Genomic DNA, 24,614 nt, shown 5'->3' on the forward strand with positions numbered 1-24,614 from the left:
ACACTTAAATTCAGCACAATCTATTTGCGAATACACACATATCAAAACAAGTTTTGCCGGCCGAAGTGGCCGTGCGGTTTAAGGCGCTGCAGTGTGGAACCGCAAGACCGCTACGGTCGCAGGTTCGAATCCTGCCTCGGGCATGGATGTTTGTGATGTCCTTAGGTTAGTTAGGTTTAACTAGTTTTAAGTTCTAGGGGACTAATGACCTCAGCAGTTGAGTCCCATAGTGCTCAGAGCCACCAAAACAAGTTTTGCATCACCTCGGTTCCCTGAAATCCGGAACCCGCACAGAAAATTGGAATAGAGACCAACATAGACTTCATTTCTACCCTTCGTTTTGCGCATGAAAGCCACAGATTGGATGTTGTACCACCGTACAGAAAGGCCTTCAGAGGTGGTGGTCAAGGCTGCTGTACACACCGGTACCTCTAATACCCTGTAGCACGTCCTCTTGCATTAATGCATGCCTGTATTCGAACTGTCCACAAGTTCATCAAGGCGTTGTTGGTCCAAATTTTCCCATTCCTTAAAGGCGATTCGGCGTAGATCCCTCAGAGTGGGTGGTGGGCCACATCGTCCATAAACAGCTCTTTTCAGTCTTTCCCAAGCATCCCAAGTATAATCGACAGGGTTTATGTCTGAAGAACATGCAGACCACTATAGTCGGGCGATGTCGTTATCCTGAAGGAAGTCATTCACAAGATGTGTACGATGGGCTCGCGAATTGTCGTCCATGAACTCGAATGCCTCGCCAGTATGCTGCCGAAATGGTTGCACTACCAGTCGGAGGATGCCATTCACGTATCGTACAGCCCGTTACGGCGGCTTCCATGATCACCGGCGGCGTAAGTCAGCACCACATATTGCCACCCCAAAATAGCAGGGAACCTCCACATTGCTGCACTCTCTGGACTGTGCGCCTAAGGCCTTCAGCCTGACATGATTGCCTCCAAACACACGTATGACGATTGTCTGGTTGAAGACATAGGCGACACTCATCGGTGAAGAGAACGTGACGACAGTCCTGAGCGGTCTATTCGGCATGTTGTTGGGCCCGTCTGTACCGCGCTGCGTGGGGTCGTGGTTCAAAGATGGACCTCGCCTTGGACGTCAGCAGTGAAGTTGTGCATCATGCAACCCATTGTGCACGACGTCCTGTGGCTGCATGAAGAGCATTATTCAACAGACTAATAACTGACTAGAAAATAACAACAGAACTATTATTTCTCAAAACAATATGTACGCTCCGTGGCGGCTGTGAAATTATCAATGCCCATTGCAGGTTGCTGCGTTGCTCCAAGGCATAATCCGTAGGGAGCGGTCATCCACTGCACTAGTACCCCTTGGGCGTCCTGAGCGAGGCATGTCATCGACAGTTCCTGTCTCTCTGTATCTCCTCCATGTCCGAACAACATCGCTTTGGTTCACTCCGAGACGGTTGGACACTTCCCTTGTTGAGAGCCCTTCCTGGGACAAAGTAACAATGCGGACATGATCGAACCTAGGTTTTAACCATCTAGGCATGGTTGAACTTCAGAAAACACGAGCCATGTACCTCCTTCCTGGTGGAATGACTGAAACTGATTGGCTGTTGGACCCCCTCCGTCTAATAGGTGCTTCTCATGCATGGTTGTTTACTTCTTTGGGTGTGTTTAGTAACATCTATGAACAGTAAAAGGGACTGTATCTGTGATACAATGCCTACAGTCAACGTCTGTATTCAGGAGTTCTGGGAACTGGGGTGATGCGAAACTTTTTTTGATGTGTGTATAATCGTATGGTACCTTCCACAGTAAGAGAAAGTTGTTTGAGATGTCTGTGAAATTTCCTTGCCATCAAACTAATATCCAACTGCACTTATATCCTATTAATTAAGCCTGTATTCATTAACTGTTACTATTTCTTGATAAAACGACTCTAATTTGCTTCTACTATATTGATCTTCAAAAATGGTTCAAATGGCTGTGAGCATATGGGACTTAACATCTTAGGTCATCAGTCCCCTACAACGTAGAACTATTTAAACCTAACTAACCTAAGGACATCACACACACCCATGCCCGAGGCAGGATTCGATCCTGCGACCGTAGCAGTCTCGCGGTTCCGGACTGCAGCGCCTAGAACCGCACGGTCACCGCGGCCGGCTATATTGATCTATTTGATGCACTTATACAAATATTATATGCACTTATATAAATGTTATAAACGGAAATTCGTACAAAAAGTATATTGTAATAATGGAGCTTGAGTGTGGGTAAACCGTTAGCATCATGTCGACTACCAATCTGTGGGATTTATATATTCCTGACCTGAAGGGTTTTTCTTTTATTCCTTAGATTTCCAAAATTTGTAACAAGGTTTTGTGAGGATGTATAACGTTATGACTGTGTCTTTGGACATCTTTGGATTATGTTTAGGGGAGTTGAAGATAGCGTGACGAATGGCGTAATATGTGACCTTCATATCTGAGAAAAGTACTCAGAATACTACGTAAATGATTAAGAGAAAATCTGATGCGCTTACTAATCATTTGTCATCAGAAATAAGTGTTCATGTGCAACGTTTTATCACTCTGGTATTTAATGTAGTAACGAGTGACGTGAAACATTACAGTTCAGTTCCTGCTCCTCCGCGCCGATACCTTACAGCGAGAAGCGGCATTTAAGAAATAATTGTTTTGTGCTGTGTATGCTAATAGGAACAGAAGAGGCCCTCATAAGTGGTACAACACTATTTACCCTCTATCTCGCACATCACAGTGGTTTGCAGAGAATGTGTGTAGATGCAGATGGTAGGCATTGTTTAAATGAAAGAGAGATTATCTGATCTGGGCTACTGGTATGGTTCACCTCTGTTTTTGACATTTCACGAAGATGTTTAGAAAGCAGTGTGTGAGGAATAGGACCGAAAGGAAATATTGGCTGTGTGATAGAAAATTATGTTGCAGGAATTAATATGTCTACACAGATTATTTCCTCCGCTTCTACATCTACATCTGCATCTACATGGATGCTCTGCAAATCACATGTAAGTGCCTGGCACAGGGTTCATCGAACCACCTTCACAATTATTCTCTATTATTCCAATTTCGAACTGTATACGGAATAAATGTACATCTGTGTCTTTCCGTGAGAGCTCTGATTTCCCTTTTTTATGACGATGATCGCTTCTCCCTATGTAGGTCGGCGTCAACAAGATATTTTCGCATTCGGAGGAGAAAGTTGGTGACTGAAATTTCGTGAAAAGATTAATCCGGAACGAAAAACGCCTCTGTTTCAACGATGTCCACCCTAATCCTGTATCATTTCAGTGACACTCACTCCCCTATTTCTCGATAATTCGAATCGTGCTGCCCTTCTTAGAAGTTTCTCGATGTACTCCGTCAGTCCCATCTGGTAAGGATCCCACACTGTGCAACAGTATTCTAAAGAAGGACGGACAAGCGTAGTGTAGAGAGTCTCTTTTAGTAGGTCTGTTGCACATTCTCATTTTTCTAGCAATGAAACAGAGTCTTTGGTTATCCTTCCCCGCAATATTTTATGTGTGTTCCTTACAATTTAAGTTGATCGTAATTGGAGTTCATAGGTATTTGCTTGAATTTACGGCCTTTAGATTGGACTGCCGAAGGTTAACGGATTCCTTTTAGCTCCCATGTAGATTGCCTCACACTTTTCATTATTTAGGACCAATTGCAAATTTTTGCACCATGCAGATATATTTTCTAAATTGTTTTGCAATTTGTTTTGATCTTCTGATCATTTTATTAGTCGATAAACATCAGCATCATCTGCAAACAACCTAAGACGGCTGCTCAGAGTGTCTCTCAAATCGTTTATATAGATAAGGAATGACAAAGGGCCTGTAACACTAAGTTGGGGAACGCCATAAATTACTTCTGTTTTACTCGATGACTTTGCGTCAATTACTATGAACTGTGATCTCTCTGACAGGATATCGAGAATCTAGTCGCATAACTGTGACGATATTCCGTAAGCACGCAATTTCAATACATGTTCCAAAACCCTTCTGCATAACGACGTTAATGACACGGCCTGCAGTTTAGTGGATTACTCCCACTACAATTCTTGACTACTGGTGTGACCTGTGGCAATTTCCAGCTTTTGGGTACGGATCTTTCGTCGAGCGAACGGTTGTATATGATTGTTAAGAGTGGAGCTCTTGTGTCAGTATATTCTGAAGGAAACATAACTGGTAAATAGTTTGGACCGGAAGACTTGCTTTTGTTAAGTGATTTAAGTTGGTGCACTATTCTGAGGATATCTATTTCTACGTTACTCATGTTGGCAACTTTTATTGATTCGAATTCTGGAATATTTGTTTTCTTCGGTGAAGGAATTTCGGAAAGCAGTGTTTAGTATCTCTGTTTTGGCAGCACTGTAGCCGACAGTATTTCCATTGCTATTGCGCAATGAAGGCATTGATTGTGTCTTGCCGCTAGCATACTTCACATACGACTAGAACCCCTTTGAATTTTCCACCATGTTTCGAGAAAAAGTTTCCTTGTGGAAAGTATTATAAGCATCTCCCGTGAAAGTCCAGGCTAAATTCTGAGCTCTGTAATAGATCGCCACTGTTGGAAATTTTTGGTCCGTTTAAAGTTGGCATGTTTTTTCATTATTTCTGCGACAGTGTTCTGACCTGTTTTGTGTACCAAGGAGGATAAGATCCGTCGTTTGTTGAATTATTTGATATAAACAGCTCAATGCTGCCGATACCTTTTCTTTGAATTCAAGCCACATCTGGTCTACATTTATATTATTAATTTGGAAGGAGTGAAGATTGTCTCTTGGGAAGACGTCAAGTGAATTTTTATCTGCTTTTTTTGAACAGGTATATTTTTCGTTCATTTTTGGAGGACGTCGGGGTTACAATATTCAATCTCTCCACAACAACCCTGTGTTCATAATCAGTGTATCCGTTTTGATGCTTGTTATTAGCTCAGAATTATTTGTTGCTAAGAGGTGAAGTGTGATTTCACAACCGCTTAGCATTCGCGTGGGCTCATGAACTAACTGCTGGAAACAATTTCCAGAAAACGCGTTTAGCAAAGTTTCAGATGATGTTTTATGCGTACCTTCGAGTATAAACATGTATTTTCGCCAACATATCGACGGGAATTACAAATCACCACAAACTATAACTGTGTGAGTCGGGTACATGTTTGATACCAGCCGGCCGAAGTGGCCGTGCGTTTCTAGGTGCTACAGTCTGGAACCGCGTGATCGCTACAGTCGCAGGTTCGAATCCTGTCTCGGGCATGGATGTATGTGATGCCCTTAGGTTAGTTAGGTTTAAGTAGTTCTAAGTTCTAGGGGACAGATGACCACAGCAGTGAAGTCCCATAGTGCTCAGAGCCATTTGAACCATTGATATCAAAGTCACGTTTTTTTTTTAACTGTTCAGTGATTGAATCATCTCAATCGGGAAGTCGGAAAAGGGAACCAATTATTATTTTATTCCGGTTGCCAACAACGACCTCTGCCCATACTAACTCAAAGGAAATTTCTTCTTCTTTTTTTTAATAGTGTGGGGCCACAGTCAAAATGTATTTCTTTAAAGTCAATACAGCTGTTAAACGGTTGTTTATTTACAGTGTTACATTTACAATAACACAATCAAGATTTAGACTTCAAAGTACCATTGTCAAGTGTTTTCTGAAAGTAGGTTAGACAATAACAGTGAAATACATAACAAGTGATATAACTGTATAACAATCCTTATTTGTAATGCTTACTTACAAGTGTTATAAACTGCCAAAGATGGCATATTGTCGTATTAAAATACATTATTAGACACATTGTCTAAGAGACGATATTTCTGATAGAGCCTTTTTTCATTACTGAGTACTCCATCTTGACTGAATGACAGTTGGCTAAGTGTCAAATTTTCTTGGTCAAAGAAATTCCTGTTACAAGCAGGTGACCATTTTCTTTTAGTTTTGGGACTCCTGTGTTATTTGCACTTATTCCTAAGTAATGTTCTGACACATGTAACAGGATTTACATGCCTGATGATATGTACACCATAAATATCGCTTCAAACCTCACTGGTTAATTAATGAGTGAGTAGAATAAGTAATTTCACTGTATTGTATAATTCTGAATTGAGTCAAAATTACACAACTTATAGTTGGCCACGTGTTAATTTCACGTAAAAAGCTGTATATTTACCTACCGAAATGTACTTTAAACAACTTCAATGGTTAGCTGGACTTTTATATTTATGGATGCAGCAAATATTATTGCGAAGTTTGTTATTGTTTATGAGCAGGGAACTTTATTGTATACTAAGATAAACAGGTGCTGCAAAGATGTAACAACCACCAAAGAAAATAAATTGTTCCTAACCTTTCCTATCCTACAGGACACTGAGTCCAAAAACTAAAAAAAAGTGGTCACCTGCTTGTAACAGGAATTTCTTTGAACTAGACAATTTGACACTTAGCCAACTGTCATTATGTGAAGATGGTGTACTCAGTAATGAAACAAAGCAGTTGGCTCTGCCAGAAATATTGACTCTTAGCCAGCATGTCTAATAGTGTATTTTAATATAACAGTATGCCATCTTTGGCAATTTATAACGCTTGTAAGTAAGCATTACAAATTTGGATTGTTATACGGTTATATCACTTGTTATGTATTTCACTGTTATTGTCTAACCTGCTTTCAGAAAACACTTGATAACGGCACTTTGAAGCCAAAAATCATGATTGTGTACATGTAAACGTAACAGTGTAAATAAACAACAGTCTAACGGCGGCACTGACTTTCAAGTCACAGGAACTGTCTACTTCAATTGTGTGACAAGATAAACTACTTCTAACAGCAACAAACACGCCACCGCCAACTGTGTTTAGCCCATTCTTACGGAACACCATTAGGTTCTTCGTAAAAGTTTCGGCTGATCTTATCTCCGGCTTTTTCCAGGTTTCGGTGGCCATAACGATTGGAGCATCAGTGCTTTGTATTAGCATCTGGAGCTCCGATACTATCGCAACACAGGTACGACAATTTACAACTGATATACTGTTGGTTCCTGTACCTACGATCTTCCTGTGTTCCGCCTGCGCCTTTTGGGACTGAAGCCTTTTTGCGTTTACTGGAGACCCTCTAACCTGAAAAACCACAAAGTCCACGCCACACAGCCCATGCTACCCATGTAGCCACCTCCTATGTACAATGGACATGCGATCTATTCAGCAGAGTCCGAAACACTACTACCTGGTGGTGGCAGTCGAGGAATCTGCAGCCTACATGGTCGCAAAACCCTGTGAGCCTCTGATTCATACCCTCCGCTCAGCCATGCTTTCATCTCGCAAGAAAGCTGGGCGGTTTTTACAACTACTGTTAGCTGCTCGAAATCAGAGAGAATCTGTTTCGATCCAAAGCGAGACACATCATTGGGACCAATGTGAGCCACCAGCTGCAATTGGCTGCACCCTGTGCTCTTCATGGCATCCGGAAGGACCCGTTCCACTTCTGGAATGACTACACCTGTAGTGCACATGGAGTGCACATTGGCTTCCTTCCCCTCTTGGCAGCCATGTCCCTAAGGGGCCCGACAATGCTCCTAACACTGAAATTCCCAACTATCAGTAATTCCACCCACTGTGAATGTCCAGATCGTGCAGGCTGAGAGCTTTCCTTCGAAACAGGATAGGTGACTGCATCTGGTTGAGCGACAGTGTTAACCACAGAGACCTGTCTTTAGACTGACCAGGGAGGCCTTACATGCGGCTCTCTGGGAGTCTTTCACCAATTGCCACGGCCTGAGGTGACCTCTCACTCGACCACTGGTGAGAGGTGAACCTCAGTGCGAGCAGTAGCTGGACTAGCCAACAGTGAGGACCGATCGGAGGACTTGCATGTGCTGGAAATCAGTTGGATTCCCGCAGCCTGGCCATAACAATGGTACACATCCGCTGCAGATTCAAGCTGTGTTACCAAAGCCATTACTGCCTGGAGCCGAGAGTGAAGTGCCACCAATCTGACTAGCATCTGCACACAACAGTCACAGTCCCTGTCCATACTACAGACCATGGAAAACTACACTATACAGGCAAACTCAATAGCGACACGTGCTGCCGAACTCTACTGTAGACCCTGACCAAAACTCAAGAACTATGTCCAATAAATTACAATAATACACAGAGATTCAAAAACCGAAATACCGAAGACTCTGGTAAGACTAAATAATTCGTTCTTGATTAGGAACTTATGTCACAAGATCGGTTTACTTTCCACTGCAAGAACTGTGTATATTAGGTATTAAATTAACATGCACAAACTCAAGAAACTGAACTATCAAAGCACACAGATGAAATTATACAATTCGCTACTCGTTAGGAACTCGTAAAAGTCACAGAATTGGTTACTTTCCTGTTGCTGCTTCTGTCTGGGCCGATTGCTGCTGTCGGACTGATACATCATATGAGAAATGTCACATAAAGAGTAGCAGTATGCTTAACTTCAATTCAGATGTATATTCTAAAATAGAGGCTCTCAATATTTATCTATAATTAGCAACATTATCATAAGTGTCATTAAAAGTATTGCAGTAGTGTGGCAATAAATCGTCATACCCCCTTCTAAAGTGACAGCTTCCACTGCAGTAGGTTCTCCATCGATTCTCACTTCTTTATTACGTGCCTGGACCTAAATATAATAGAAAATTTTCTTGTTATAAAATTGAGACCTGAAATTTGAAATGTAGTAACTGTAGCAGAGGTATACATATTCTCTCTCTCTATCTCTCTCTCTTACTCCATCTCTCTCCCTATCTTCCTGTCACTATTCAGCGGAACCCGAAACACAACCACCATATGGCGGCAGTAGAGAAATCTGCAGCCTACACAGTCGCAGAAGCGTCTGAACCTGTCATTCATATCCTCCACTCGGCTGTTTCATCTCGCAAGAAAGCGTACATATACATATACACTCACACACACCCAGCAGTGTACAGAACACTTTTTCAATACAAATTCCTCCAGTAACAAGAGACAGTCAAGATGGAGTACGTTTGACCCTTCTGGCTATGATTCTGATGTGTTCTACGTACTAGTACAAAACAACTGCAGAATGAACAAAACTACACACACTGGTGGGTCCATTAGGTTGAATATTTATGTGCTCTATGCTTTCAATATCAATTTCATCCTAATTCACAAAACTTTCATGTATCAAAACGAGTGTACTGATATGCCTGTCTTGAAGTATTTCATCTTATAAATAAATGGGAGCAACATTTACTTGGATCTAAAAGATGAGAAAATGACCCATTGCAATCACAAATACATTAGTTGCTCTAGAAAATATTTGTGTTTCATAGAATTTTCTGAATAGTGAGAACACATGACAAGCTCTTAATAATACAAACATCAATTTTTCTCACTTATGAAACTGAACACGTCAGTATTTTCAACGCAAAAGAAACAAAAAATTATTGGTCGTGTGATAACCCAGATTTGAAATGTGACTAGGTAATGGAAGAATTTATCCACAGTTGTAACAGAATTTCATTGGAAATCATTAGTGATTTTGACCTCATACTACCCTATTTTCAAAAGACATCGAGTACATGTCTGTTTCTGAAGAACAAAATATTTGAAGTTTGTCACATTATTAAGATTGTGCATTATGTCTCTTTGTAATAACTTAATACAAAACTCTCGACTGTCAGCTTTTAAAATAAATTGACTGTCAGCTTTTACTATAAATTGTGATCTCCATCACAAGAGAACTGTTTCTTATCTACTAAACTCTGACATATGAGTAACTAGCTTACACTATATACATATGTGTGTGTGTGTGTGTGTGTGTGTGTGTGTGTGTGTTTGTGTGTGTGTGTTATTTTTATTGTGTAAATATTGAAAAAATCTTAAGAAATATTTATGCAAAATACAGATACAAACTTGTTGATAATTAAAAATCAGATCACAAACTTTGTTTACTGATGTGATCTAAAGAAATTATTAAATGCTGCAAAGGAGGTCCCTTATACTTAAATGCATAATGGTAATATGAAAAACATCACTGATGAATCTGCTAGGAAACCACTATTGTCTGTTAAATTTCTACTTCGCAGATTATAAATTTCATATAAAAATCGCAATTTATTGATTAATTTCAAAAATGTATTAGTGGGTAAGGTTGAATATAATATCGAATATTAGTTATAAATTTTGTGTTATCAGCAGCAGACTTTGGTTTCACAGTTTTTACTTGTAGTAATAGGTACAGCTGTGAGAGAGAAAAAGAAGTGTTGCGATAATGTTGGACAATTTACTAAAGATGTTTTGTCAAACTCTTTTTAAAGATGAACTTATGTTTGGCTGAGTCCATAATAATAGTACAGTCTTATTACCTCAAAGTGGTATTTCTTTCCTGGTGATAGACCAGAAACAGTATAACAGTAAAGATCAATCCAAGCACCACAATATGTTGGTTCTGTTATAAGTTTCTTTTTATGGCCGCTGCCTTCTTTAGAATAAGTGATAATAAACGATTCAATATCCCCATACGTGTTGACTGGTGGTGACCATCTCAAGCCAACCATCCTGCGACCTCTCTTGTAGACATTGAGGGATTGCACTGCATCAGGAGCTGGAAGAGGAGAATAAAATCAACTGTGTGAAAATAATAGAGCTCTGCTAATACAGTGGACGTCTATACTTCGAATCTCATGCACTCCATGCCTCAAAACATAATTGTTATGATGATGAAAAGCCATATTGTAGGTCTATCGAACGATGTAACGATTATAAAGCTAAAAACCTGTGGTTAATTATTAAAGAAAAGCTAGGTAGTCAAGTTTGTGGAAGTGTATCTACACCAGGTGCTGACAAAACGAAAGGGTTAAAACTGAGTGAGCAATCGGTTTTAGGAACTGCAAGCTCATATGGAACAAATAAAGAAGATCAACTAACGTCTCTTAGGAAAAAACTATTTGATCATCTCATATCTCAAGCTCATGGTATAGCGAACAAAATCCAGACTAACACAGAAAAACATATCATTCATAACCCAGTTTCTTCCATTGTAAAGGGACAACAAGTTGTTATTGAGTGCGTATTTCACACAGCTTATAAGCAAGCAAAGTTAAATAGACTGTTTTATGAGTTTGAGACAGAAATTGATCTCCACATTAAAAATGGTTTGGATATGGGCCGAATACTACATTCCAATGTTGCTTGCTCTATTATAATGCTTCATATTTCTGACCACATGACATCATATCTAATAAGAAATTTAATAAAGAATGACTCCCAATTTTCACTTCATTGGATGAAGCCACTTCTCTTTCAAACATAAACGCTTTGATTGTATACTTTAGAACCTTGTTTAAAGGAATGGAAAACCCCATGACGCTTTTTGAGCTAAATGACACCACAGCATCAGGTGTTTTGAAAGAACTTTTAAAGCAGAATCAGTAGGTCTAGGCTATGACTTTTTGAAATACCATTTAATCGCTTTGACTTGCGATGGAGATTCTGTCATGTTAGGAAAAAAGTCTAGCCTCACGAAGCAGGTGATGGAAATGTTTCCAAACATTCATCACAATAGAAGAAGTGGTGGGAATTAATCACTATAAAATATTAATGGATAAAGTTAGAAACATTCTCATCTGCTCTCCGTAAAACAGTATTGAGCTGGCAGTTGTTGTTAGAGGTTTGGAACAAGAAATTTTATAAATCAGTCGTGTGCCTGACACTCGTTGGGTGGCCTCCAGTTTATTGGCAGTAAAAGCTGTATGGAAAGATTACATCAGTTTTTAGAAGCATCAGAGGACGAGAAACGGGACTCAAAACATGGGGCTTTGTAATATATTGTCATATACATCTTTTGTTTCCAACCTAGCTGTAATGTATGATGCCTCAGAAGAGTTGGTCGATCTATCGCTACAGCTTCAAAGATCAAGTGTAAACCTTGTTCAAGCTCACAACGACTTTTAATAAAAGTGTTATCAAAGTCGGGTTGATGCAATGTGACAACATGGAAATGTATCTAACATTGCACTGGAAAATATGAACTTTCAATGTGTCGAACTTTATGTAAGATTTCTGATAAATAGTTTTATCGCAGCTTGATAAATAATTTGTCATCCAGGCTGTTATCAACAGTGAATGCATCTCCAAGCTACAATGTTGTTATGAATGACATGAAGATCATTCACCCCAAATTCTGGCCTAAAAACATATCAATCACTTACGGAGAAAATGAGGTTTCTCGAATGTGTGAAAGATTTAAGATTAATAGCCCTTGTGAAATAATAAAGGACTTCAGGGAGTACAAACAGGGTCTGAAACCAGTACTAAGCGGAGAATTGCCAACTATTCTTGTACAGCCACCAATGTTCAAAAAATTCTTATCAGTAATAAACAGCATTGCAGTGTCGAGTGCGGAGTGTGAACGTGGCTTTTCTGCAATGAACTTATTTATGACACCACTGAGATCTTCACTCTACATGAGCACTGTTTGTAGTTTATTATGCATCAGACTTCTGGGACCACTTTTAGCTAGATATGAAGCTGGACATCATGTAATGTCTTGGCTGGCGAAGGGATATCATTCTTCACTTGCTACGCAGTCAAAAGCACAAAGTGATAAAGTGTATAATGAAGACAATATCGTATTATGGAAATCATTTTCTTACTCCATCTCAAACTGTTTGTGATTGATTGTTTTTGAAATAATTTCGCAATGCATACTTTTTTCCTTCGTTTGAGCCACTGAGTAAGAACTCAGATAAAACTATGAGCTCAGTTAAAATTCAAAATGTCCTAAAAAGGTACTTTTTAAAAATATATGTACAACGTATATTCTGCATAAATTGACTGGTCATATGCCACAGACTCTTGTCAGAATAACAGATGTTTGTGATTTTAAGTTAATATGCTATGTTGAAAGTGTAATATAATTTAAAGGGAAGAATTTAAACAAAGTTATATACCCTTAGGTCAAAGATATATATTGCATGTTGACAGGACTTGTTATTTTATGAGTGAAGGGCAATTAAATTCATATTTCAGACTACAAAATTGTATTCTCAAAATTAGCGCTGAATACGATTTATTATTAATGTGATATTCTTGATTTGGTAACATTTGTAGTTCATCATAAATGAGTTAACAGGTCGATACTCAATCAGTTTATTGGTCAATCAGTTTATTGGTCATTAGCATTTTAATTGTTGAATGACAAATCGAGCCAAAAATCTACTGAGATGTGGAATTCTTAAAGTTCTGCACTGGTGCTTCAAACAGTGTAACAACTTCATGTAGCCCACTGAAGTAAAATTGTTAAATAATGGTTTAAAGTACAAGGCAATTTCTATATACACAGTATGTTATTGGAAATGAAAAAGTAATTTTAACAGAGCTATAATGTAACTCAAGAAGCTTTGATATTTTTGTAAAATATTCTACAAAGATGGATGATTGCTGTAAGTGTGACCTGGATTGAAATAGTCGACTTCGCTGTGAAGCTGATTTTAATTCAAGTGCGTGTTTATTTTTGTAATAATTCTCTCCCAATGCGAAATGCGTTGATTGAATTTCCTACAAGATGTATTATAGGTGTAAAACTTTTTTCGGTCAGATTGCAGCAAACGTGTTAACATTTATGATAACAGGTCCCTTTTGACTGGTTGTGGTTCAATAAATAAATATTCAGTTTGCAGCGACTACTCATGAAATATGTTTTTCTCAGTTAAAAGACAGTATGGACTTACAGCACAGAACAAATCTGTCATCTGTATGACGAGTTTATGATTTTCTGATTATTTTAACGTAATGTATAGCGTCACAGAATTTCCCAGTTTAATGGTTAGTTTTGAATCAAATTGGTCATTTTTTTATCAGATCTTTCTTTAATTGCTGTTGCTAACAACAAAATCCCACGATCCTTGAATTTCCATAATTGTTTTCCAGTAACTAATTTCTGTATATATTTGAGTAAATTATTTTTGTGTGAATCTGTGCTATAGACACAGGAAGCATTTCCTTGGTTATGATCACTGCAGGAAGCAAGATATTGAAATATTTAAATTGCATGGCATTTTCCACAACTATTGTTTTCGTTTAGAAACAATACCCGTTGGTGCATATTCTATGGTTAGGCTTATTGTAACTTAACTACATTACAGTTTTGTTACAGAAGTAATTTTATTTAAACTAATTTCTGTGGGGTCATAATAGCCTGTGTTCTGTGTTTACAATAATGTATATTCAATAGCGCGAGCAGAACAAAAGGTAATGTTTATTGAGTAATTTGGTAGACAGTACTGGCAATAGTTGAATACAATGTTTTGGCGTCGAGCAGCGTCACAACAGCAGTGAGGCGTACGTTCCATATAGATTCAGAATTACTTTCCAAATTACAATGCTTAGCCAGTTTCACTAGCATTTTCAAGCGCGCTTCATGTTTTAGTTTGATTAGAGAAATAATCAGTAGATGCAGAAAGAAAGAGACGGAACTGAGTTTCTGAGTCAAGTGCAGAAGGCCTCTCTACACGACACCACCGAGAAGCGGGTCTCTGCGCGCCCGAGCGTTCAAAAGGCACGGATCAGCACGCCACCACTGGCAAAGTGTGCTGCTGTTCGTGTGAGCAGTTTTAGTGCCGCCGCGACCTGCTTTGATGCTGCCGCCATTGTTACAACTATGCTGAAGCTACGTGCCGATTGTTCATATGCGGCGACCCGCTGCTTGGCCCGGTCAGCAGCGCCACGAAGTAGAGTTGTTTCAAGGCCGCCAAAAATTACAAACAACAATAGTGGTTTCTCAGGTCAATTTTTACACGTAGAGTCTCATGTTAATTTAATAGTAAAGACCTTTCTCTTAGGCTAGTAACATAGAAACTAATTAATTACTTTACGACTTTGAAAAGAAGTCATAGATATTTTTATTCTATTAGTAACATTTTACATTTAGAAGCAAATTTATTTATGACCTGTGTGAATAAAACTTGACTTCTTTTTCACTCACTACTGTGAAAGTTTTACATACTGTATAGTCTTTCCCCATGGCAGTGTAACATGAGGTGGGTACGAGAGGAAAGGAGAGGAGGAAGATTACGGCAGCCTCAGGACGAGGAGGGGGGAGGGGGAATGTTTTATCTTTATCTGGCATTGTTATCAACTCAGCCGCGATGCAATGATCAGCTGCTACGGTACAAAATGCACACGGAACTCACGTCTCGTGAAGACGTGGGAAATCGGAATTGTACGAGACCCAGATGGAGCAGGAATATCTTCATCGTCATTACCCGCTAAATGCCTTATTGATTGATACTGAACACACGTTCATAGAGTAGCTACAAAGCAACTGTTCGAACGTTGCGGCTCGCAGCATTTGAAAAGATGGTGTCATAGTCATGAAGACTACCGACTTGTGCCAATACGTATGAAGGACTATGGAGCAAAGTGACACTGGTATGGTGGCAGGCGGTGGCAGCTGTTGTTTATACTGGAACTTTGTGGTGTTATGTTTTTGATTATCAGATATTATGGTTTAAAAACCTGAACTTCAGACCAGTATTTTCTATAAAATGATTTCTCCTTGAAAAACTTATCACAAATCTCGCTCTGTGGCCGGCAGGGGCCGGGGAAAAGGGGGGGGGGGGCGGGAGTGGTAGAATGGGGCGCGTCCTAAAACCTAGAAGTTTAGAAATTGAGCACTAAAGTACAGCAAAGTTGGGTATGATTTTCAGTCTTTTTTTACGACTTTTCGAATTAGCAGAGTAACTGTGCGGTGATACTGACGGATATGAACAAGAAGGAGAAACCTCTCTGCTGCTCATTTGTATTCCTAGAGCATGTCCTCAGTTTTCGATTACCAAACAAATCTACTATACTCGACGTAGAATTGCATACACTCTTCAAGGCAAGACATCAGATGGGATGTATTCATCCTCAGGAATGGCTCGTCATATCCGACCCCCTCAATGTCCTCAAATCTATACAATGTATATAACTGGCAGGAAAATACGAGGGTGGTATGGAAAGTTCTCGGAATCACCATGAGCGGTTCACGTGGTATTCATTGGACTGCTGCCTGTAAACACGTGCCACGTCAGTGCTCTTGGAAGAGAGCTCTGGCGGTGACGTGGCTCTGTTGTTGTTCCTGAGCAATGATTTGCAAAGATGGAAAAAATCGAGATTCGAGAAGTGATTGAGTACTTCGTAAAAAAAGGTATGAAAGCAAAGGACATTCATGTCGATTTCGAATATACACTGGACGAGTCTGCTCCTTCATATTCAACTGTTGCCAAGTGGAGAAATGAAATCAAATCTGGTCGGGAGAGCTTAGATGGTGATCCGTGCAGTGGTTGTCCAAAATATATCACTACTTCAAAAATCATAGCAAAATTGCACAAAATACTCAAGGAGCATCGCCGATTGTAAGTGTGTAAAATTGCTCACTCTTGACAGATGTCATCTGAAAGGTTATATCACATTTTAACTGAAGAATTAGAAATGAAAAAAATTATCTGGGAGATGGGGGCCATGACTCTTGACATTGGATCAAAAACGCTTGAGAACGGACATATTGGAACGATGTTTGGACCGTTTTAGGAGAAACGAACAAAACTTTTTGCAACTTTTTGTGACCAAAGATGAAACTTGGGTTCACTACCATAACCCAGAGAGAAACCAACAGTCAAAGCAGTGGAAACATGCTGATTCTCCGCCACCAAGACAGCCTAGACAATTCCTCTAGCAGGAAAGGTAATGACATCTGTGTTCTGGGGTGCGAAGGGGATTCTGATTGTAGATTATCATCTAGTGGGCTAACAATTACTGGAGAATATTACGCTAATCTCCTGGACAAATTGTAACAAACGATATGCGTAAAAAGTCCACGTTTAGCAAGGAAGAAAGTCATCTTCCATCAAGACAATGCACGCACGCATACATGTGCAGTCGCCATGGCAAAATTACACGAATTAAGGTATGAATTGTTGCCACAGCCGCCTTATTCACCTAATATGGCACTGTCAAACTACCATCTCTTCCCAAAACTGAAAATTTTTCTTAGTGGACGAAGATTCACTTCAAACGAAGAACTGAAAGCTGGAGTTGAGAACTATTTTGCAGGCCTTGAGGAAAGTCATTTTCGAGATGGGATCAAGGCTCTCGAACATAGTTGGACGAATGCATTAACGTACAAGGAGAATACGTTTGAAAGTAAAAAAAGATTCAGTCATGTAAATACATTTTTTCTATTCTGTTCTGAGAACTTTTAAAATCACACTTGTATTCCCAGCACACCAAAGATTCGTTGCTCTGCCTATGCTGCTGACATTTTTCTGCAACAAAGCGAAATGGATTACAATATAGCAGACACGAAAGCGTGTATTCAAAATACTGAGGTTCAGTATATGGTCCCCACCAAAAGGTTATATCCCAATACTTGCGGTATACCCTCACTTTTTTGTTATCAAATGAGTCGCCAGACTGGTAAAACCAACTATTCCAGCAGTCTTCATGCAGTATTACTTTAACCATGCCAATCTCTGATTGAAGATATGGGAAGAGAGAGCATCTTTGGCCCTCAAAAGGTGTTAAGTACTGGCACAGCACAACATGCGGGGAGTTTTGGGATGGATGAGGAACAAGCTGGGCAGTGGAACACGGCAGCACTGGCAGAGTGCAGAGGAATGTGTGGAAGAGATGGTCGCTGTCCTGAACATGGACAAAGTGAGACAGAGCTTCACGTGAGGGGCATCCCATATGGCTGTTCCTCCCCCTGTGCCAGCGGCCTGTGCTAGTGAGACTGCCTGTCCACCCGTTGTCGCCCATCATCTTTACTGCTGCATTCTTAGGGGTGCCGGTTGAAAATGGCGAGCCTCTTTCTACCACCTTGTGTTTGGGGTCTCTCTAACATTGCGACATCGGGTTGTCTATTCCCGGGGACAGTGATTTGTCATATGAGGGGTCCTTCTCAATCGGTCTTTACCTACATTAAGGTTTTTTGTTAAATAAGCACCACATATATATTGTTTTTCTGGAATCTAAGACTGCTTCAGTTACGATGTTCATTGATACGTGCTTGCGCCCGTTTGTAAACTTTGTTTGGCAGCACCTCTTATCCGAGTTCTGCGAAACGTAAATCGAAATTTGTTGTTGTAACTCATGGGTCTTATTTTATTAAGAGAGAAATGTTCAGTAGTTGTCTGGTACTCTGTAATAATAACACAAGTGCAAGACAAATTATTCTTGCTCTGTTTTAGAAAGTATGTTTGCCTTGTCTGTATACAAATGAAAGTATAAACTAGGGGTCACTAGCATTCCCACTTGTGTGTGTCCTCTTGTGGACCAGTACATACATGGTATTTTTTTAAAAAATGTCTTTGGTAATTATTTTGTTGGTCATCCTATACATGCCTCAGTTGAGATGATGATGATCTAATTTACTGAAGGCCTTAAAAAGAAAAAAGGAAATATGGGTGATCTCTTAATCTTCTTTCTTGTTCCTTCATTATTGTAAATCGTTGTGCTCATTGCTGAGTGTCATGATCCGTGAACCAAGCGTCTCCATCTCGGACGGTTGCCAGCGTCCCTACTGCCTGCTGAAGATCTATCCATCTGCTCACTGCTCTTTCTCTTGGTCTCTTGCCCTCGATCTTTCGTTCGAAAATTATTTTCTCTAGATTTTCTTCATCTCTTCGCACAATATGGCCAAAGAACTGGAGAATTTTTTCGGTGACTCGAAAAGAAAGGCGTCTGGAGATATCGGGTTGTTCAATAATGGACACATTTGTTCTTCTTTCGGTCCACTTTATGTGTAGCATCCTACACCAGCACCAAAGCTCAAACACGTCGATGCACTGTTTGTCTCTGGCCTTGAGTGTCCATGTTTTGCAACCATAAAAGAAGACAGAAAACACGAGTGTTCAACTAGTTGGATCTTTGACCTATTTGTTATTGCTCTGCTCTGCCAAATCGTGGTGAGCTTCTTCATAGCCACTCAACCTAGTGTGATCCGTCTTCTTATCTCAACTTCACAACTTCCAGTGCTGCAGATGGTTGAACCAAGATGGGTGAAGGAATGTACGATTTCCAGTTACTTTAATCAGCCTGTGAGCTGGATCTATTCTTCTCGATCAATTATCATGAGTTTGGACTTGCTGAGGTTGATGTCTAATCCATATGCTAGACTAATGTCCTTTAATCTCGTTAGTAGCACAGCAAGTTCATCTTCGCTGTTGGCTAAAAGCACAATGACATCAGCAAAACGAAGGTCACTGATAGTTTTCTCACCAATTGAGATGCCTTTGGTCCAATCATCAAAAGCCTTCCTAATGACATTTTCTGCACAGATGTTGTACAGTTCTGGGGATAGGACACAGCCCTGTCACGCACATTTCGGTACTCTGAAGGAATCCAACGTGTCAGCACTTGTCTTTACAATCGCAAAGTGATTATTGTATAGACCTTTGATCAGTGCTACCAAGTGGAGTGGGACACCAAACTCTGTGAGCACCTGCCACAGCTTTTCCCAAACAACACAGTCAAGGCTTTCCTATAGTCAAGGAAGCAGATGAAAACAGGAACACAGAACTCTCGCGATTTTTCTATTGTCTTATTTGAGGATCTGTTCACAAGTTCCTTTCCCTTCAGGAAAACCTGCTTGTCCTGTGGCTTGTTCCTTACTGGGCCAGTTTTCTTTTAAAGAGACATTGTATGTCGTATGCTGCCAATGTTAAATTATCGAATTTTGTGACCCATTATCTGGGAAACTTTTTAAGACGCCAACTTACGATTTTCGATAATTATTGAATGCACATTTCTAGATACACTGAACTAGAATTATTACGAAAATTGTATTGTGGGACATGTTATCTTTTTTTCTAAACACTCAATTTTTGACAGAATTTTGTAAATAAATAAACATAGAAACAAAACAACTCAGAATTTTTAATTATTCTTGCTCCATCTGTTTTTGAATCTCACACTTGGCATGCTGTGAAAATTTCATATGTCTACCATCAGTACTTTTTAGAAAATGGGTAATTTATTGGAAGTAGTTCAGAGATAAACAGGTTTACACAGACTTACATTTCTGCATCTTTTATGCACTGCAATTGCCCTGGCCCATATTCTCTGTCTTCTTCAGTGTCACAACAGCCCATTGATTGCCTGCTCCTTTTCTTTCTTGCTTCTTTTGTCATTTGCTGAGTAGCTAACTCTGCTTCATGTACAAGAAGCTCATCCAGTTCCCACAGTCCTTTAGCTGTGTTCTGTCCAAATCTTAACCCCAACTTCTCCAGAACCTTAAGTCTTTCATAGTTTCCTCTATCAAAAGTTATTACAGCATCAGACACTGCTAACTTTAGCGTCATAAGGCCAACAAAAACATTTTTAGGCACACGGTGCCACACAACATTGTTGAGGGACTCATTCACAGTCTGGGTCTTCCCATGTAAACATTTCTTTAGTAGCTCAGGGTTTGCCAAATCTCTGTAAATAGGTTTGATTGCCTCCATTACGGCTGAAGGAAGAGAATGTTTATGTGTAAATTCATTCAGTGTGGCATAAAATCCAGCTTACCTATATTTACACCAAGTTTTTGGTAGATACAAAGCATGACATGTCTTCTCATAGGTTGACAGTCAATGAATGAAAGTGTTCCACACAGCCCTTTTCATCTTCTCTAAATTCTCACAGTTATTTCTAATGGCCTTCTCATAATATTCCTGTAATTCATCAATTACTTTGTCCGTTAGTCTTCCAGCACATTTTATTGTCTTGTCATCAGACAGTTTTGTGTTATCTAGCTTGGTTTTTGGTTTATGCCGCCATGTTCCCATCCTTTCCGTGACATGTCCTACACACACACCACAAACACAGTTACACTTTATCTTACAGAACTAAGTGTGAAATGCATCCACCCAACTCGTTTCTAAAGTTACTTTCCATTTCTATGCACTAGGGAGCGTGGTCACTTCAGAAACATTATCGTGGTTGCCTTCACTGCTAGCACACGTGTTTTCAAGTACTTCAAAAGAAAATGCAGGTCTCACGTATCTGTTACCCGCAAATTTGCGTTTCTTCAGGTTACTTTTACGCTTAGTGATTTTATTTACAAATAAAAGCAATTGACGTTACCTTACTGCAGAAATAACCAATAATTACACTACTTAAAAAAAATAATACCAGAAACAAAGGAATGATTTATTCGCAATGCCAACTCCTGAGACGCAGCAGTAGACACAAAACGAAGCAATTCACAGCCTTCTAGACTGTGTAGGTCCCAAGATATGACTGCTCAACTGTGGCAGTATATATGCAGCTGCGAAATTTGACACATGTCAACATTCAAAATATTATTTGAAGGTCCCACAATTGTCTGATTTTAATGTATTATACACCAAAATATTCGGTAAAGTCCAAAGTACATTATGGAGTAGAAAACAGAAAATGTCAAATTTCTCAAATTTCATGTACAATGTCCCCTTAAAAGAGTTCTGACTGCGGACTACAATTGATTTCTTGTGCTTCTGTTGAAATCTCTTTTTTAAATTTTTAACATTACATTTACTTTCTGAAATTTTATGGTTTTAAAATCCTTTGGAATATCCCTATGTGGCCCATATGAGTATATGGTTTAAAATTAGAAAGAAACCTCTGTCAGGAATTGGTAATATTGGATCTATAATGTGACTGTTCTCATCCTTTCATTTAAAGTATTTCTTTGTCATGTGGTGTTATTGCCCACATGTACAAAGTGAGTGCTGTGAGAATAAAATTGTTTACTGTTTTTAGACATGTAGGCGCAATGGCCACAACTGCCAGATTTCTGTGTCCTAATATTTTAGACATTCCATACATTCGAGATGGCTGCAACTAATATACTAGCTCCTATGTCTGTACCCATACGTGGTACAAAATATTAAATCGTGCGACGACAAGTCGAACGCAAAACGAAGTAAAATGAAATTGTAAAACTGTACATGATTGAAAATATCACACTGGGACTCTGAAAATGCGCGTGCAATTAATAGGCAGAATGGTAATTTGTAATGAAATGAAATAATAACGAAGCAAAATTCTTGATAAGATAACTGTATAGAATGTGCATAGCAACATAATTGTTCTTTTACTCGCTGGTGGAACAAACCAGCGTTATTACACAAACTCTCTGGTCTAGCCTTGAAGAAAACGAACGCTACAGCGGCCATTTCGCATTGTAAGTTGTTAGTTTTAAAGAATATATTGTAATTTATGCTAATTGCGCATTTTTCTTTCATGTATATCGTGGCCTTCATGCAGAAGTAAAAATTAGGTTTATTTTTCAAATTTTTTATTACTCTGGGTAAACGATAAGAACGGCCGAACAATAGACCATTCTTGGTAGACGTCTTACATAGGAATAATTTCATTATAATTTCATAGCGTTCCGTCATCATCGGACGCTTTAATAGACTCAGAATCATAATTAGTAAAAAAAGAAGTGCATAAATTAATATATTTCATATTAAAGTAAAAACCAAAAACTTTCAGTTCAGTATAATTCGGTTCTAGGCGCTACGGGAGCCGCGCGACCGCTACGGTCGCAGGTTCGAATCCTACCTCGGGCATGGATGTGTGTGATGTTCTTAGGTTAGTTAGGTTCAAGTAGTTCTAAGTTCTAGGGGACTGATGACCTCAGAAGTTAAGTCCCATAGTGCTCAGAGCCATTTGAACCATTTTTTTTTTCAGTATAATTGGCCGCTTCTCAGCAAAACAGATCATTTCGTTTAAAAAGGAAATACTTTATTTAACTCAATGGTTTCTTTTCATAATTTCCCTACGGTAAAGTTATCCTGCAGCAATATTTTAATGTGATGACAAGAGATATAATCCCTGAGATTACATCTATGTTTTTGTCTCTATGGATGCATCACATTGACATCAATTTTGCAACAGACTTTAAAATCGTCTCCCGCAATGCTATATTGACAAGGCAGTGAGTCGCGTGCTGTTAAATAATCAGAGTTCAGAGAACTATTTTACGAAAGTATAGATTCAGGTCCCTCATATTATCATCATTCTTTCTTGTGTCTGCTCCCCCAAATAAGTGCTCTATTTACGCTATTGCCAGGCGTAAATAAAGTTAGGCATTGAGATTTTCTTACACTCTTTTCGTCATATCCGTCGAGGACACCGTAAGTAAACTTGAGACGGTGTTCGAACCTGGATCTCCCCGGTTTTAGCAGACGATTGGATGAATGTGGTAACATTTTCAAGCTTTTGTCAAATGTTTGACTTAAGTAAGAATGAACTGTGTTCTAACATTTGTCGGGTCGTCACAGTGCATTTGAATAACTTATCACCCAGTAACATTTTTCTAATCTGTAGCTGTAGCACTAAGGCTATAGATTATGTTTGAAACAACGCACTTTAACATTAATGAAACAAATAACCCTACAATCTATGTCACCTAATTTATTGGATGAATGAATGTGATAAAGTTGGAATCTGGTTTCAAGCATTATTTTTCTTTATGAGTTTGTTTATTTTAAGCATATTTGTCACGGAATATTGTAGCAAGAGGGCTAACAACTCCGCTGCTGAGTGCATCAAACCCACGTCCGCATAAAACCTTTGCGATTCATACAAACAGTGAAATAGGGCGAAAATTCCGCTAGGAATGGCTGACATTCTTCGGAGGATCGAGTTTTTCTGACGCTACCACAAACCGAGTGCAGTTGCCTGTACATTTATAGGTAATTCCGGAGCAGTGTGGTATATTTTGGCGTTTCCTGTTTTCCTTTCCTAGTATGCTTCATACTTCACAAAAAAGAGAATCGGAAAAATGTTCTGTTTCATGCAGCAGTTGTGGTATCAAAATCGAGTGAAGCATTATGTGACTTTGACCAATAAGGATTACGTCACGCAATTTGAAGACCTTAATAAATGTTTAAAAACTCAAATTAGGATTACATGCTAGAGAAGGACTTAAACCTGGGTTCTTGTCTGTTGCAGGCGCTGCTTGTAACAATCAAAACTGTTGCAAGATGTGACGTATTTAGAAACAGTGGATACTGAGGTGTGGAGGGAAATATTCATACACAACCATTAATATCTGAATGCACCTAAATGTGCCGCACAGCTTTTGTCACATACTCTGCCATATACTTCCGTCCACGGTTCACATAAGTCACTATGGAATCTGGAAATCTGGAAAGCGATATCCGTCACGTAGGACCGAAGGTACGCCTTGATAACCACTTGCAATGGCATCGCCCACCACAGCGTAGAAGGTCAATATTTGGTTTCTCGTGCGGCACACGGTAGTGGCTTCACAGACGATTTATTTATCGTAAAGCTCATTGCAGAGTGAATGACACTCTATGGAGAAAATGTTCTCAGACAAACATCGGAAATCTAAAGAAAATAATGTTCCTGCTTCTAACTTGGATGATCTAGTCGATGTTGATCATTTAAATGAGTAATATCACACCCACTTTCATTGTCACAGACGAAAATGTAATCCTAGGCAGGTGTTAGCATTGTAGGTAACTGCCGGTTTTCATTTAATTGAGAATCTACTCATCTAATCACCTGTGAGTGAGTGTGTCCCGTTCCGGACCGACTCATCTCTGGAAAA

The 24,614-nt window shown here is 39.4% G+C and overlaps 1 protein-coding gene across 4 annotated transcripts in view; it reads right to left on the minus strand.

Annotated features, from left to right (window-relative positions):
- The window catches only part of LOC126426407 (tenascin-like), a 562,410-nt gene that overhangs the window by 65,378 nt on the left and 472,418 nt on the right, over window positions 1-24,614 (minus strand). For 3 of the 4 annotated variants that reach the window (XM_050088324.1, XM_050088323.1, XM_050088322.1), the window contains exons 21-22: window positions 10,387-10,625; window positions 8,606-8,678 (exon numbers count right to left, since the gene is read on the minus strand). The exons of the other annotated variant lie outside the window; for it this stretch is intronic. In XM_050088324.1, the coding sequence (XP_049944281.1) occupies window positions 8,606-8,678; window positions 10,387-10,625 (312 nt within the window). The remainder of the gene's footprint in view (window positions 1-8,605; window positions 8,679-10,386; window positions 10,626-24,614) is intronic. 4 annotated transcript variants of the gene reach the window in all.

The sequence above is a fragment of the Schistocerca serialis genome, chromosome 11 (genome assembly GCF_023864345.2).
Source record: "Schistocerca serialis cubense isolate TAMUIC-IGC-003099 chromosome 11, iqSchSeri2.2, whole genome shotgun sequence".
NCBI lineage: Eukaryota > Metazoa > Arthropoda > Insecta > Orthoptera > Acrididae > Schistocerca > Schistocerca serialis.